Genomic DNA, 14,397 nt, shown 5'->3' with positions numbered 1-14,397 from the left:
GTAAATAGTTTTATCTATAACTTTCATTTTTGGGGGGTGTGGTGGGCAGCCTCTCAGGTGCCCCGATGATCCCACTACCTGATCTTCATGCTCCCCTGTGTGTGTGGCCTGAACTTAGGGATTTGCTCGTAACAGAATATGGCAAAAGTGATGGGCTGTCACTTCCGAGATTCGGTTGCAAGCAGACTGTGGCTTCCAGCTTGGTGCCTCCTCGCCCCTGCTGGGAGGGAAACCAGTCCCCATGCCGAGAGCTGCACTGTGGAACAGCCCGAGGCCGGCCTGCAGCCTCGCGAGTGATCCTGAAAGCAGATCGTTGCCCATGGGAGCCTTGACTTAACTATACCCTGGCCGACACCCGTGAGCCAGAGGGCTCGGCTAAGCCACTCCCAGATTTGATGCATAGAAAATGGGAGCAAGAAACGTTTGCTGTTTTAAACTGCTGAGTGTTAAGGGAAATTTGTTACACAGCAACAGATAACTAATACAAGGGTCATGATTATCAAATCCAGTTGGCTCTAGATGTTCTTAGGTTGAGAACTGTCACTCTAGGGTACACTCCATACTCTGAAATCTGGGCATGTCATGTGCATCTGCCCTCTTGAAAATGACCTGCTCTCATGCCGCCACTTTAAAGCTCCTTTTGGATGGAAGCTGCTCCCCTGTGGATGACATGGTCCTTCCTTGGCAGTAATCTGTGTCATGGGCTTCGGTGCTGTGTCACTGTCATGTGCCATGATGTACCCGAGCCCTCAGGGATCCCTGTTTCAGCCCCTCTGCCTTTTCTGCCCATATCCTTGCTCCCAGCTGCCAACCCTGATTGCTCCCAGCTGGCCTCTCTTCTCTGCTCCGCCGTAAGGTGCGAAACCAGAAACTCTGCTCTTTAGTAAATGGGCTCTAAGTGAGGATCTGAAGGCCTCTGATGAGCACGTGCTTGAGCTTAACTGCATCGACCATATGATGCCTTCTTTAGCTTTTTCAAGGCCTTTGTGCCCTCAAGGTGGTACCTGGATGTGATGGATAAGCAAAGCATCAGGTATGAGATTTTCGGGGCAGGGAGGCACGGTGGTGGGAGATTGGTCAACATGACTGCAAGGAGTGGCCAGCACACCCCAGGGTAGGGGCGCCGTGGGTTCTCTGGTTCTAGTGCCAGGGACAGAGGTGGGCAGGGCCCCGGTGCCTTCGCAGGGGTGGGGGGCGGGAGGGGGGGAAGGTAACTCACGGCAATGAGCACAATGACAGAGAGGGTGTAGTACACAGAGTCTCGGCACACGGCCCACCACGTCAGACGGATCACCTGCTGAGCAAAGGACCATCAGCTGTTACTGGCTGGGGAGATGGGGTATGGGGGCCGGGGGACACTGCTGTGGGGCTCCCACCACCCCCAGACCCCTGCAGGTGCAGACACATGTCCACGGAGCTCATCTTAACTATGCCACCAGAACCACATCTTGTCTGGCCATTCAAGGCCACCCTGCGCTCTTTGTCACATCTGGGGACGGAATGATACCACACCATGTTCCTAAGTGATGGCAAAGCTGCCCCTTGTTCCTCCAAGGTGACCACATGGCATGTTTCCCAGCAGAAGCCATGTGTCAGGGGGAGAGGCCGGAGGCACTCACTCTTCCCTCAGATGTTCGCACCTTCCGGGGGTGACCGGCTGCCTACCTCTGCCTCCCTTGGCCGGGCGGGGCCTACCCTTGAGCCTGACTCTCTGAGATTAAGTCTAATGTCCCCCTGGGGCTCTGAGGACCAGGAAGATGCGATGGGGTTTCAACAACAAGCCAGCTTCGTGCGTCCTGTGGGGAGGCCGAAGGCTGGCCCCAAATACATGCAAAGTCTAGCTCAGGGTCAGAGTTACAGGAGACACCTCTTAAATATTTACTGCTGTTGAATAAACGCTCCCCCCTTGGACCAGCCGTGGAGCTGACGCTCTTCCTGCTCCCAGACCCACCGGTGGAAGGAAGGCAGGACAGCCCTGCTACACGTGAGGAAGCAGGCTCGGAGAGGAAACCGTTTCTGACAGCCACAGCACTTAACAGGCTCGGCCAGGGCTGGGCCTTGGGTCTCCCCGCGCTGTCCCTATGTCATTTCGTACGGAGAGAGAGACCACTGACCTGCCCTGCGGATAATCCACAAACTCCGATTATACACAGGATGTTGAACACAGCAGAGCCCACGATGGTCCCAACCCCGACATCTCCGTGGGTGATGAACACACCTGGAAAGAGAAAGGCACAAACACTCCTCTGCAAAGCCCAGGCCTTCCCCTTCCTTAGACCCGGGCCGGTTCTGTGTCCCCCACCCCACGAACGGAGGGAAGCTGTTCTTATTATCAGAGAACACCAGCGACGCGGTTGAGGACAGCAAAACCAGAGGTGGAAGTGCCCTCAGGGACCGGCTACTCTAATGCTCCCACTTTCTGAACAGCTTTATTGCAATGTAACTCACATGCCATAAAATTCACCCATTTAAAATGTCAATTCAGTGTTTTCTGGTCCAGTCACAGAATTATACAGTCATCACCACAATCTAATTTTAGAACGTTCACTTCGCCCCCAAAAGAAACCCCATACCTGTTAGTACCCCACTCCACCTCACACCCCTGGGAACCACTAATTCACTTTCTAGCTCTCTACTTCTCCCATTTTATGGATGAGAAAACTGAGACTCAGAGCTGACAAATGCCCACACTAGTCTGGGCACCAAACCTGGGCTCTCTTTGCATCCTGCATCTCGGGGCGACGGGACTTCTTACCAATTACAGAGGCAAACAGCTCTGGCGTTGAGCTTCCTGCAGCCATGAAGGTAGCTCCAGCCACATCTTCGCTCAGATGGAGTTTCTGAAACAGAAGCGACCGCAGACGCTCAGGCTGTAAGGTGGGGGCAGTAAACATGCTAACTGGACACTTGGCAGCCCGGGAGAGCGCAGGGGAGCAGCACCGTAGCCAGAGTCAAGCTCCTGGGCTGGCGGCCTCTCCTCCCTGCACCTCGTCCACACTGCCAGACACTCAACCCAGAATCGCCTGTCCCCTTCCCCCATCTGTCCATCTCTGTTCACTCTCTGAGCCCTTAAATAACGTCTCCTTGATGAAGCCTTTCTAAGTGGCCACCAAGAGCCAGCCACTCCCCTGGGACAGAGGAGCTGAAACACGAATCACGCAGTGAGGGTCTGAGGTCCATGCGCTTGCCTCCCCGCTGGATGACGAGGACAAGGCTGGTCTTTTTCGTCTTTGGATGCCTGGAACAGGGTCTGGTGCTCAGCGGGGAGCCCACCAGTTTAGCGCCCATCTCCTCTGGTGCTCACACAGACCCTGGGTACCAAGCGGACCTCCACACGTCAGGCTGTGGGATGTGGAGGCCTCGGACGCACAGCCTGGTTCCTGCATCCCAGAAGGCCTTCTCAATGGCAGGCCCGACACCTGGCTGCTCACTGAAACAGACCCTCGCATCCTATCCCCTGGGCTGAGCCAGCACGGGACAGGGCTGGAACTGTCAAGGCCCACTCTGCTTGGCGACACTGTGTTCTGGCCACAGAGGCCCATCCTCTGATCTGGAATGTGGGGCTGGAGGCTTCGGGTGCTCGGGAAAACCACGGAGATTCTGGGTCCGCCTGAATGCCAACTTGAAGGTGCCCACCTGTGGCTCTCAGAAGGCCCCTGGGCAGCCTGGCTCAGGGCAGGGTTCGGCCTCCTCCTGCCCTCCCCTCCCAAAGCGCTCCTGGGCAGCCTGGGCTCTGAAGCCACTGCAGAATCCAATCCCTGGGTCAGCACAACCTCCCCACCGAGGTTGCTACAGAAGGGGTCCTCGGAAGGGCTGGAGCTCTGGGCTTGATGGAAAACGGGGTGGGGGGCCCATCACTGACCCCAGGTAGAAGCCCGGCCACCTTAGCCCTGCCGCAGAGGAGGTGTCACAGAGGTTCAGCCACTGAAGCACCTGTGATAGCTTTTAGCAGAATCCAAACCATGCTACATCCTGTCCTGCCCCGCCCTGCCTCTGCCTGGGCCTGCTCCCCGCCCCGGTCCTTCTTGGCCTGGTACCGACACGCCACGTGTCAATCATCCCCAGCCCCGCACCCAGGCTTTGCCAAAGGGTCCTAAGTCCTTCCCACGTACCTCGCAGATCTTCTCTAGAGACGGAACGAAGAAGTCATCGCACACTATGGCCAAGGCGTAGAACATGTACAGAGCCTGCGAAGGAAATGGGGAGACAGAGAGTGTCAGCCAGAACTCCTGCCACTGATGGGCACGGCCAGGAGTCCATCACCCTCCAAACCAGCCTGCTCGGGCAGAGGCCAGGTGACCAGAGGGAGGCACAGAGGAAAATTCCAGCACCACAGAGATGTGATTCCTCAATTCCCTCACTGACAGATGGGGAAACTGAAGCCCAGACAGGAGAAATCACTTGCTGAGCAGCGGAGGGGACCAGAACTCATGCCACAGGGTCCTGTGCCCCTTCCTCTCTTCTTAAAGAAGCAGCTCTCTCTTCAGCACCACGGTAGGCCCTCAAAAGGAAAGATGCTAATCTTAAGGGCCAAGAGGAAAGTATTTAAAATTGCCATTTTAAGAGTTTAAAATAATCATCGTCCTGATTTCCCCTCTTTAGTTTTAGAGAAGGCATCATTTCCTTGTTACTGACTGCCCACCTCCTGCCAAAACAGACGGCAACGTGAGACCCAGCATTTCCTGGGACGCTGCTTGATGTTGGTCCAGGTTAAAATCCACAAGCCATTTACACTGGGAGGCTCATGGAACAGAGTCCAAATTCCAGTGCTAATCCTCAGAATTATTTGCCTTGTGATTTTGGATAAGTCACATCTCTAGGTCTCGGTTTCTTCTGTTTGATGACAGAGTAAGAACAGATGGGTAGTTTTTAGATGGTTTCATCTACAGAACTCTTCCCTGACCTGTCCACCCAACACGGCTCTACTGAGCTCATCTTATGTGCCAGGTACTATTCTAGCCATTAGGGATAGGTGGCGAGGACGCCAGGAAAAGCCTCTGCCTCTTTGTGGGGGATGAGCAGATACGCAAATGAAGTATCTGTAACTGCCAGGAAACAGCAAGTGCAAAGGTCCTGAGGCAGGAGCATGTTTGATGCATTTGAGGAACAGCAAGGTCACTGGTGCAGGTAGAACAGAGTGAGAATAAGGTGGAAAATAAAGAATGTGACGATGGAGGGAGAGGCAAGGAGCAGGACCTGTGGAAAGGAGATGGGATTTTACTCTAGGCGCTGGTGGAAGCCATTTTTTCTTCAAAGAAAAAGTGACATGAATGCCCTATTCGCACAAGAGGGAAAGGCTGGGCTGCTTCAGCTAAAACAGCGTGATATTATGACAACTTTACAATTAATTAACTGTGATTAAAGTGGAAGATCTATCAACTGTGACCAAAGCATCTGAGGCAGATGTCTACTGGAGTCCAGGTGTGGCTTTCGCTGAATTTGACACATTATCTTTTGGGGGGAAGGAAAAAGGAAACAAATACTGGGGATGTGGGTAAAGTGGACAGAGAGAGGGTGGGAGAGACCCTGCTACAAAGCTTAGGATACCGACTTGAATTCACACCCTCGGAAGTTCCCCCCAACAGCATCTCCCAGGCAAAGGGTGTCCCGTGAGGGTGGAGGGCCTCTGGCTCCCCTGACGCCTCAGAAACACTGGAGAGAAAAGGGGGCCAAGATGACACCACTGTTTCCTTCACTTGGGCCCGAAGTTCTGAGAAGCTTCTTAGTGCTACAGACAAAAACTGGCTCTAAAGCTCCAGCCTTTTCTTGCTCTAAAGAAGGGCTCAGCAAACTTTTTCTTAAAGGGTCAGATAGTAAATATTTGAGTCCTCGCAGGCCACACAGTCTGTCTTGACTCTGGTGCTGTAGAAGAGTAGCCATGGAATGGGTGTGGTTGTATTCCAATAAAACTTTATTTATAAAAACAGGAGGTAGGCTAGATTTGGTTCTCCAGACATAGTTGGGTAATGCCTGGCCTAAAAGGTTCCTGCCTGGTGGCATAGTGGTTAAGAATCCACCTGCCAATGCAGGGGACACGGGTTCGAGCCCTGGTCCGGGAAAATCCCACATGCCGCAGAGCAACTAAGCCTGTGCGCCACAACTACTGAGCCTGCGCTCTAGAGCCCATGAGCCACAACTCCTGAGCCCGCACGCCACAACTACTGAAGCCCATGCGCCTAGAGCCCGTGCTCTGTGACAAAAGAAGCCACCGCTGGGCTTCCCTGGTGGCGCAGTGGTTGAGAATCCTCCTGCCAATGCAGGGGACATGGGTTCAAGCCCTGGTCCGGAAAGATCCCACATGCTGCGGAGCAACGAAACCCGTGCGCCACAACTACTGAGCCTGCGCTCTAGAGCCCGTGAGCCACAACTACTGAGCCCGCGCGCCTAGAGCCCATGCTCCACAACAAAGAGAAGCCACCGCACCACAACGAAGAGTAGCCCCCACTCACCGCAACTAGAGAAAGCCCTTGCACAGCAACAAAGACCCAACGCAGCCAAAAATAAATAAATAAAATAAATTTATTTAAAAAAAAAAAAAGAGAGAAGCCACCGCAACGAGAAGCCTGCGCACGGCAAGGAAGAGTAGCCCCTGCTCGCCTCAACTAGAGAAAGCCAGTGCACAGGAACGAAGACCCAACACAGCCAAGTAAATAAATAAATAAATTTTTTTAAAAATTAAAAAAAAAAGGTTCCTGCAAAATTCTTGAGGTCCTTTCAGGTTCAGGAAAAAAAGCTTTGTCAAGACTTTGATGAGGCAGAGGGACAGAACTATGCGACTAATTTGCCAAACCCACACCCCCTCAGTGAAAGGAGAGGGCATGGGAAAGCCAGAGATACTAGGAAGATAATAACTCTATTAGAGAAATAATACACAGGTCTGTCACTCAAAATTTGCCCACAACCTTCATTTTCACCAGTGGTTTATCCTGTTAATTAAAACTTCACTCATACATTATTCTCAGGTGGCGACTCTCTATGTGAGAACCCCAGCTTTCACTTGCTTAATTATCTCTTGCAAAGACGAATACTGGGTTGGGTTTAAATATGTCAGCAGATGGTTCCGGGTGCTCAGGGAACCATATCAGGAGGAACATTTGCTGTGATTGATGCAAAGTAGAAAATTAAACCCTGAGCGCTTTCATTTCCCTGCACTAAACAATGGGGCTGGCAAACTTTTCCTACAAAGGGACAGATAGTAAATTTTTTTGGCTTTGTGGATCACGGAGTCTCCGATACAGCTACTCAGCTCTGCTAGTGAAGCACAAAAGCAGCCACGGATGATACAGAAAAGCATGAGAATGGCTGTGTTCCAATAAAACTTTATTTACAGACATGGGCAGCGGCTGCGGGCTGTAGTTTGCCTGCAGAGAAGAGCGACTTTTACCTATAATTTAGTTTTGAGCTCACTATACCTTTTTGAACGGCTACTTGAACTCCACCACTGGTCATCAGGCTCATCTAACACTGAGGGAAGTTTGAGAAGAAGGGCACCGAAGTCTTAAACTAGTTATGCCAAGGCAGTAAAATGTGGGGGGATCCCGGGGATCATGATAGCAAGCGGGGACAGAGCCCTTATCACGTGCCCTGCGACGTCTGATGGACTTGACCCGTGTTCACTTGTATTTATACATCTGGGAAAGATGCTGTCACAAGAAGATGTGAATCCTTGCCTTGGCTCTGGGGCCACTCGCTGTGTGACACTGAACAAGTCATTTCATATCCTTAAGCTTTCATTTCTTTGTGGTTAAAACACATCCAGCATCTGTTCTCACAGGGCTCTACAAAGACTGGATGAGACCTTTGACACGCTGTGCTCTGAAGACAGGTTTCACATGCCTGAAGTTCAGGGACGTCCCACCCCAAGAGGGCCACTTACACCAAGGATATGCAGCAGGACGGCTCCGTGCTGTCGCTCGCTATTGGAGAACAGGTCTGTGGGGAACTCATGAATCGCTGGAAGACAAGAGGACATGGTAAGGTATTCAATATTAGTTATCAAGGGGTGTCATTTGAGGCCTGGGGTGTCGGCCATGGAACTGAAGAGCCCCCCTGGTGTTAGACTACGAGGGGAGAGGCCAGCTACTTCTCTGTCCAGGGCAGACCTGTGCTCTTAGGAAAACATTGCTGGATATGGAATTATCCCCATATTCTAGTACCTTAAAGTTGATCATGTTTTGCATATCCCTTGCAATTAAAAAAAAAGAATGTAACACTTCATACCAACTAGGATGGCTATAAACAAAAAGACAGATAATAACAGGGGTTGGCAAGGATGTGGAGATACTAGAACCCTCACACATTACTAGTGGGAATGCAAAATGGTGCAGTCCCTTTGGAAAACAGTCTGGCAGTTCCTCAAAAGGTTAAACAGAGTTACCATATGACCTAGCAATTCCACTCCCAAGTGTCTTCCCAGGAGAAATGAAAACATATGTCCACACAAAACCCACACACGAAATGTTCATAGCAGTATTATTCATAATAACCAAAATGCAGAAACAACCCAAACATCTACCAACAGATGAGTGGATAAATAGTGTGATATTTACATACAAATGGAATATTATTTGGCAATAAGAAGAAATGAAGTACTGATAAATGTTACAACATGGAGGAAGCTTGAGGACATTTTGCTAAGTAAAAGAAGCCACTCACAAAAGACTACCTATTGTATGATTTCATTAATATAAAATGTGCAGAACAGGCAAATCCATAGAGATAGAGGTAGATTAATGGTTGCCTAAGGCTGGAGGGTATGGGGTTTGGGGGATGACAGCTAAAAGGTACAGGGTTTCTTTTTGGGGTAATGAAAATGTTCTAAAATTGTTTGTGGTGATGCTTGCACAGTTCTGAATACTAAGAGCCACTGAATCGTACACTTTAAACAGATGAATTGTATGGTATATGAATGAATTACATCTCGATAAAGTTACCAAAAAAAGTATAAAGAAGTCAAAAGTCACCAAAGAAGAAAATCGGGATGGTTCCTTGTTTTGTCAATGGATTCCAATCACATTCCTAGCAGACAGCTTTCCAAGTGGCTTCAACACACACTCGGATCTGTTACAAACACAATCCCTGCCAACGGTCAGGCTAAGGCCAGGGATGGCTGTCCTGCTTGGGAGGGCAGGCTCCAAGGTCACACGGCCAACTTCAGTTCTCTGCTCTAATATTTACAGGCTGGGTCGACAGGGACACGTTCCTTAACCTCTTTGTGCCTCAGTTTCCTCATCGGTAAAACGGTGAGACTAATTTTAATAACATGCCTTACTGTTACAGCGTGTCAAGCTTGTGGTGGGCTTCAAACCTGTATCTCCCCACCCCCACCCCCCCACCCAGGACTGTGGAATACTCTCCCCTCACCACTGTCAAGTCAGAACTGAGAAGCAGCTCCACAAAGAGGAGAGGGGAGGCCCATCCCCTTCCGCTAGAGTCGCTTCAGAGCTCAGGGACAGGCGGCCTCTTGCAAAGCCCTTCCAGCCTGTCCCAGACCCATCAGCCCCTCCTCCCAATCTCTCCTCCTGCCCACAATGGACCTGTCACTCCAGAGGGGGGAAGCCAAGATCCCAGAGAAGTCAAGTGACGTTGGCAGGGTCAAGGATGGCAGTGCCAGCACTAGGAAAATCTCCTGTCCCCAGGAAGAGTACTCTTATAGCGGTGCCACACAGAGCAGGGGAAATGATCCATGGGAGGCGAGGCTCTAGGTAAGCTTGGAGGGGGACCTGATGCCGAGCTGGAACAAGGGAGGAGGTGAGGGCCGACAGCATCCTTGTCCCCTAACCTCTCAGGCCCCTCAGGTGCCAGGTGTGCTTCCACTGGCATAGGTGGCATCTCAGGTAACTGAGTACCATGTCATAGGCCCTTCTTTGGCCCAAGGATGCTCCTGTGGGGTGGGTACCACCACTTCTGTTATGGGCTCTTGGACCTCAATGTCACCTGTAATGGCAGAATAATTCCTCCTCACCGCCCCGTCCCCCATTGGAGATGACCAACAGGTAAGTATTTTATTTTGTGAATGTCATTTTTGCAGCTTCCCCGTCAGACACCAAAACACCCCCACGTCCTCGGCACTTCAGCTAGACCGGAAGCTTCTGGAATGCAGGGATCCATATTGCCCAGCATTGCATTCACAGTGCCTTAGCCAGGCCTGGCACACAGTAGGTTCTCAATAGACCTTAACACTCAGTTGAATAAACAATGCTAAAATATTAACAAAAATGACAATCTACATCATCTCATCCTGTTAGAATGCTTTTGTTACCCTTGCAAACCTCTTAAATGCCTAGAATACAGAATACCTGGTTCAGAGTGGGCACTTGATAAACGCTGATAAACTTCCAGGACAAAAATCCCTTCTCTGTAAATATAATTTGGCTCTAAGCTCTGAAAGGATGGTTTCTCCCTTAAAACAGAAAACTTTTCTGTTTAAGATGAGATTCTCCCAACAAGACCTAGAAAACATTAGCTCCCAGACTCCCAGAACACGTTCCCACTTTAAAACAAGCAGCATTTAACGAAACATAGATTCTTTCACTTTTTTTCCCCCTGTAATCAAACTTCTTTAATAGAATTGCTGCTGTCAGTTCAAGGGCATGGGTCTACTTCAAGGCTTGTCGGCTCAGAGAAGGAGAATTATAAAGGCAGTAACCCAACATTCCTGCATCCGGGATCTTGTTTCCAGGAGAAATGTAACTGTCTGGGATATTTCAGGGCAGATCAAGCAGACATTTCTGCCATGAAAATTCAAGCCAGTTTTTGATTCTCCAAAGCAGTGATTTATCCAATACTGGGCACTCTTGGAAAATTAGAATCAAGTAATGCTGCTTTCTCCCATAAGGACATTATCGTCTGGGCTCCAGCAGAGAGGGGATGTGGGTTATAAATGGCTTTGTCCTTGGTAGGAACAGGCTTCTAATGGTTCAGCCGCAGTGCCTTGCTCTGTGACCCCATGCGTACGCTGGAGGGCTGTGGAGGGGAGTGAATGCCATCATGGTCTGAATTTTGCCAGCAGAGACAGAGTGACTGGCAGAGCTACCAGCTGCTAATCACCCTCTGTACCCACCCAAGTCTTCTGGACACACTCTGAGCCCATGAGGCAGGCACCGCCGCCACAAATATCCCTGTTTTCCAGATGAGACTCAGCGGGGGAGTGACTAGTTCAGGGACCACATAAGCCAGGACTCAGCAGGGGGATCCTGAGTTCCTCGTCCAGGGTTAAGGGCTGCCTCTAACGTGGATAGAAATCATACTGCACTGATTTGAAATGGGTCCTGATTCAACTACCCATCAGCTTGTGGGACCCTGGCTGAGTCATTTAACCTTTCTGTCCTTCTATTTCTTCAGTGGCGATCCGCTGCCATGCAAGGTGGTGAAATAGTCATCGTTACTGTGTGTGCATGCCCTGGCATGGAGAGCGAAGGCTGCAAGCAGGGAGACGGCCACCCTGCCCTCCCTAGTCGGCAGCTGGAAGCTGGGACCAGTCCACTCCCCAGTTTAAGAGTCACATCCTCTAGAAATTGGCATACGGGGGGCGGGGTGTAGAGACCATAGAGCACATGCAGCAGGAACTCCACCCCTCCCACCTTCGTCATCAACAGCAACAATTTTATTTTTTAATTTTATTATTTTTAATTAATTTTTATTGGGGTATAGTTGCTTTACAATGTTGTGTTAGTTTCTGCTGTACAGCAAAGTGAATCAGCTATTCATATACATACATCCCCTCTTTTTTGGATTTTCTTCCCATTTAGGTCACCACAGAGCATTGGGTAGAGTTCCCTGTGCTATACAGTAGGTTCTCATTAGTTATCTAGTAGTGTGTATATGTCAATTCCAATCTCCCAAGTCGTCCCTCCCCGCTTCCCTCCTCCCCCTGCCCCGGTATCCACATGTCCATTCTTTACGTCTGTGTCTCTATTTCAACAGCAGCAATTTTAAACTGCAGACAGCCTATGCAGCTGCTTAAGGCTTTGTTTTCAGAAGCAGGTAACTTAGGTTTCAGGAAGTGCCTCTGTCCTTTACTTGTTACCTGCATGACCTTGGCGAGTTGTTTAACACCTCGGGACTGTTACCTCACCTATAAATGGGGATGCTACAGAATCTGCCTGCCAGGCTGCTGTCAGGATTAAGTGATACAGATAGTGTATGCACCGCACTTATCCCAGCTAGGCTGCCATCCCTCTGAGGATTGTTGACTTACAGGCTCCACCCTCCACACCAGGTCTGTGCCCGCTGTTCCAGAGGATGAGCCTTGGTTTGTGAAAGCAAAAGAGAAGATGAGATCAGCTTAGCGGGGAAAAGAGCAAGCGTGATTATACCGGCCATGTTAGGATCTGAATGCTGGTGCAGTTTAATCCCAGCTTCCTGAGAAAACCTTCTCCTTTCTTGGGCTCGCTGGGATTGGGGGCCCCCGGCCACGTTCAACGGTGGGATGCTTTCATGTCTGAGAGGGGCCGAGTCTGCCCTATCCGCTCAAATCCCCACCAGGGAGAAGAGAGGAATCAGCAGGGCGCACACAAGCGGCTTTCGAGGTCACGCGTAAGCCTTTAAGCCGCAGAAATCTGGTGGGTGTAGGGAAGAGATGTGTCTGCAGGTGGAGCTGAGCTCAGGAAACCACAGATGATTCCAGCAACGTCCACACCCGGGGGCGGGCAGGGGAGGAGGAGGAGGGGAGATAAAGCTGCCAGCGACCCAGCAGCCACTCCCCACCCCTCTTTTAGGATTCTTTCCTGTGGACCTCGGAGCCCAGAGTTGGTTTCTCCGTCACTCTTGGTTCTGGAACATCCCCCCACCAGTGTGCAGGGCAGGGCGGAACTGGGGCGGGAGGTCTTTCCTGCCAGTTGCCTTCCTGAACATTGGGGGGAGGAATGTAAGGTCCCAGGGGACATCTGCCATCCCCTCCCCACCACTAGCTACTAAGTTCTCTAACACCTTATAAGCCAGACCCCTAGAGCACACTTGACCCTTCCTGTTGACACACACAGTTACATGGGTGATGCCATTATATTTCAGAAACCCTGAATTTATGTTGCCCTTTCAAGGCTCTATACTTTGGCCAACATTGCTGCTAGTTCCAAAATGTATGAATTTGTTCAACAAGTATTTACTAAGCCCCCACGCAGCAGGTGATGGACTCTCTGGGAGCAGGTGGATGAGGCCCTGATGCATCTGTGAGCATCCTTAGGCCTGGCAGCTCTTCACCTTGGAGGGCGATGGGAACTTCTGGAGAAAGCCAAAGTTATTCAGAAAGCAGGAGGTTATCAGGATGGCGAATACCCTGACCCTGAACGAGTTCAAGTCAATACATGCTTCTTGAGCATTTACTATGTGCCAGGTGCTAGGCTAGGGGCTTAGCCTTGAGAATGTGCCCTTAACGGGCTGGTGAGGGTCCAATAAGGCAACAAATGATTGAGAGACAGGAAGAAGCCTGCTGTGATGGTGAGGCATGAAGGAAGCCAGGGGTTACTGGCTTGGGGGAGGTGGGACGGGCAGCAAGCCCATGGAGAGAGTGGCACCCTCGTCAAGTTTTGGAGGCTGCGTTACTGACTTTTCAAAGTCCTTTAATCTGCCATGTCAGTCCTGAGAAGATCATTATTCCCATTTTGTTGATGAGGAAATGGAGGCTCTGCGAGGCTTAAGGAGTCACCTGCAGTCACACAACCACTGTTTGGCACAGGTGAGAGAAGAACCCAGGCTGGGAGCCCAACCAGCACCAGGCTCTTTCCATCCAAGCATTTTACCCACAGGAGGGACACATCTCGGGACTAAGGTCTCCTTTATCCAAGGAGCAGGTTGTGTATTCCTGGAAGCTCCAAGGGCCGTGTCAAGAAGTCATGCTCTCAAAAGGAGGAATACACATTGCATGTCTTAGGTCAATTCCACTTATAGCCCAGGACCCACTCATACAGGGGTCTAGCCCATTATTCTGTGGATCCAAGGGAAACCTGTCACTCATTTTCCTTGACCTCCTTGAAACATTTAATAAAACTGACCACTTCTTTTATGTATGAATGAACATATGTATGAATGTATGAATGAATGTATGTGTTATCTATCTATCTACCCATCCATCCATCCATCTATCCATCCATCCATCTTACACACAGTAAGATTCGTTCGTTGTGATGTGCATTTCTATGGGTTCTCACGCTTCTGAGACAGAAGAGTTCCCCCACCCCCAAATTCCCTTCTGCAGCCTTTTTGTAGTTAAACTCTCTCCTGAACCCCACCCCCTGATGTGTTACCTTTTTCAGAATGTCATATCAATGGAATCATGGAATATATAGGCTTTTTGGTCTGGCTCCTTTCATTTAGCAAAACGCATTCAGGTTCACCCACATTGTTGTGTGACTCCACCTTCTTGCAATGTTCTCTCTTAGTTTCTTTGATCCCACGCTG

The 14,397-nt window shown here is 50.3% G+C and overlaps 1 protein-coding gene across 2 annotated transcripts in view; it reads right to left on the bottom strand.

Moving 5' to 3' along the window:
* Positions 1-14,397, bottom strand: part of SLC24A4 (solute carrier family 24 member 4) — a 162,581-nt gene that overhangs the window by 47,205 nt on the left and 100,979 nt on the right. For both annotated transcript variants that reach the window (XM_057539168.1, XM_057539169.1), the window contains exons 3-7: positions 7,877-7,953; positions 4,113-4,187; positions 2,756-2,840; positions 2,115-2,218; positions 1,220-1,294 (exon numbers count right to left, since the gene is read on the bottom strand). In XM_057539168.1, coding sequence (XP_057395151.1) covers positions 1,220-1,294; positions 2,115-2,218; positions 2,756-2,840; positions 4,113-4,187; positions 7,877-7,953 — 416 coding nt within the window. The remainder of the gene's footprint in view (positions 1-1,219; positions 1,295-2,114; positions 2,219-2,755; positions 2,841-4,112; positions 4,188-7,876; positions 7,954-14,397) is intronic.

Source organism: Balaenoptera acutorostrata (genome assembly GCF_949987535.1).
Source record: "Balaenoptera acutorostrata chromosome 3 unlocalized genomic scaffold, mBalAcu1.1 SUPER_3_unloc_1, whole genome shotgun sequence".
In the NCBI taxonomy this organism is placed as follows: domain Eukaryota; kingdom Metazoa; phylum Chordata; class Mammalia; order Artiodactyla; family Balaenopteridae; genus Balaenoptera; species Balaenoptera acutorostrata.
This window is presented reverse-complemented; position numbering and strand designations above follow the sequence as displayed.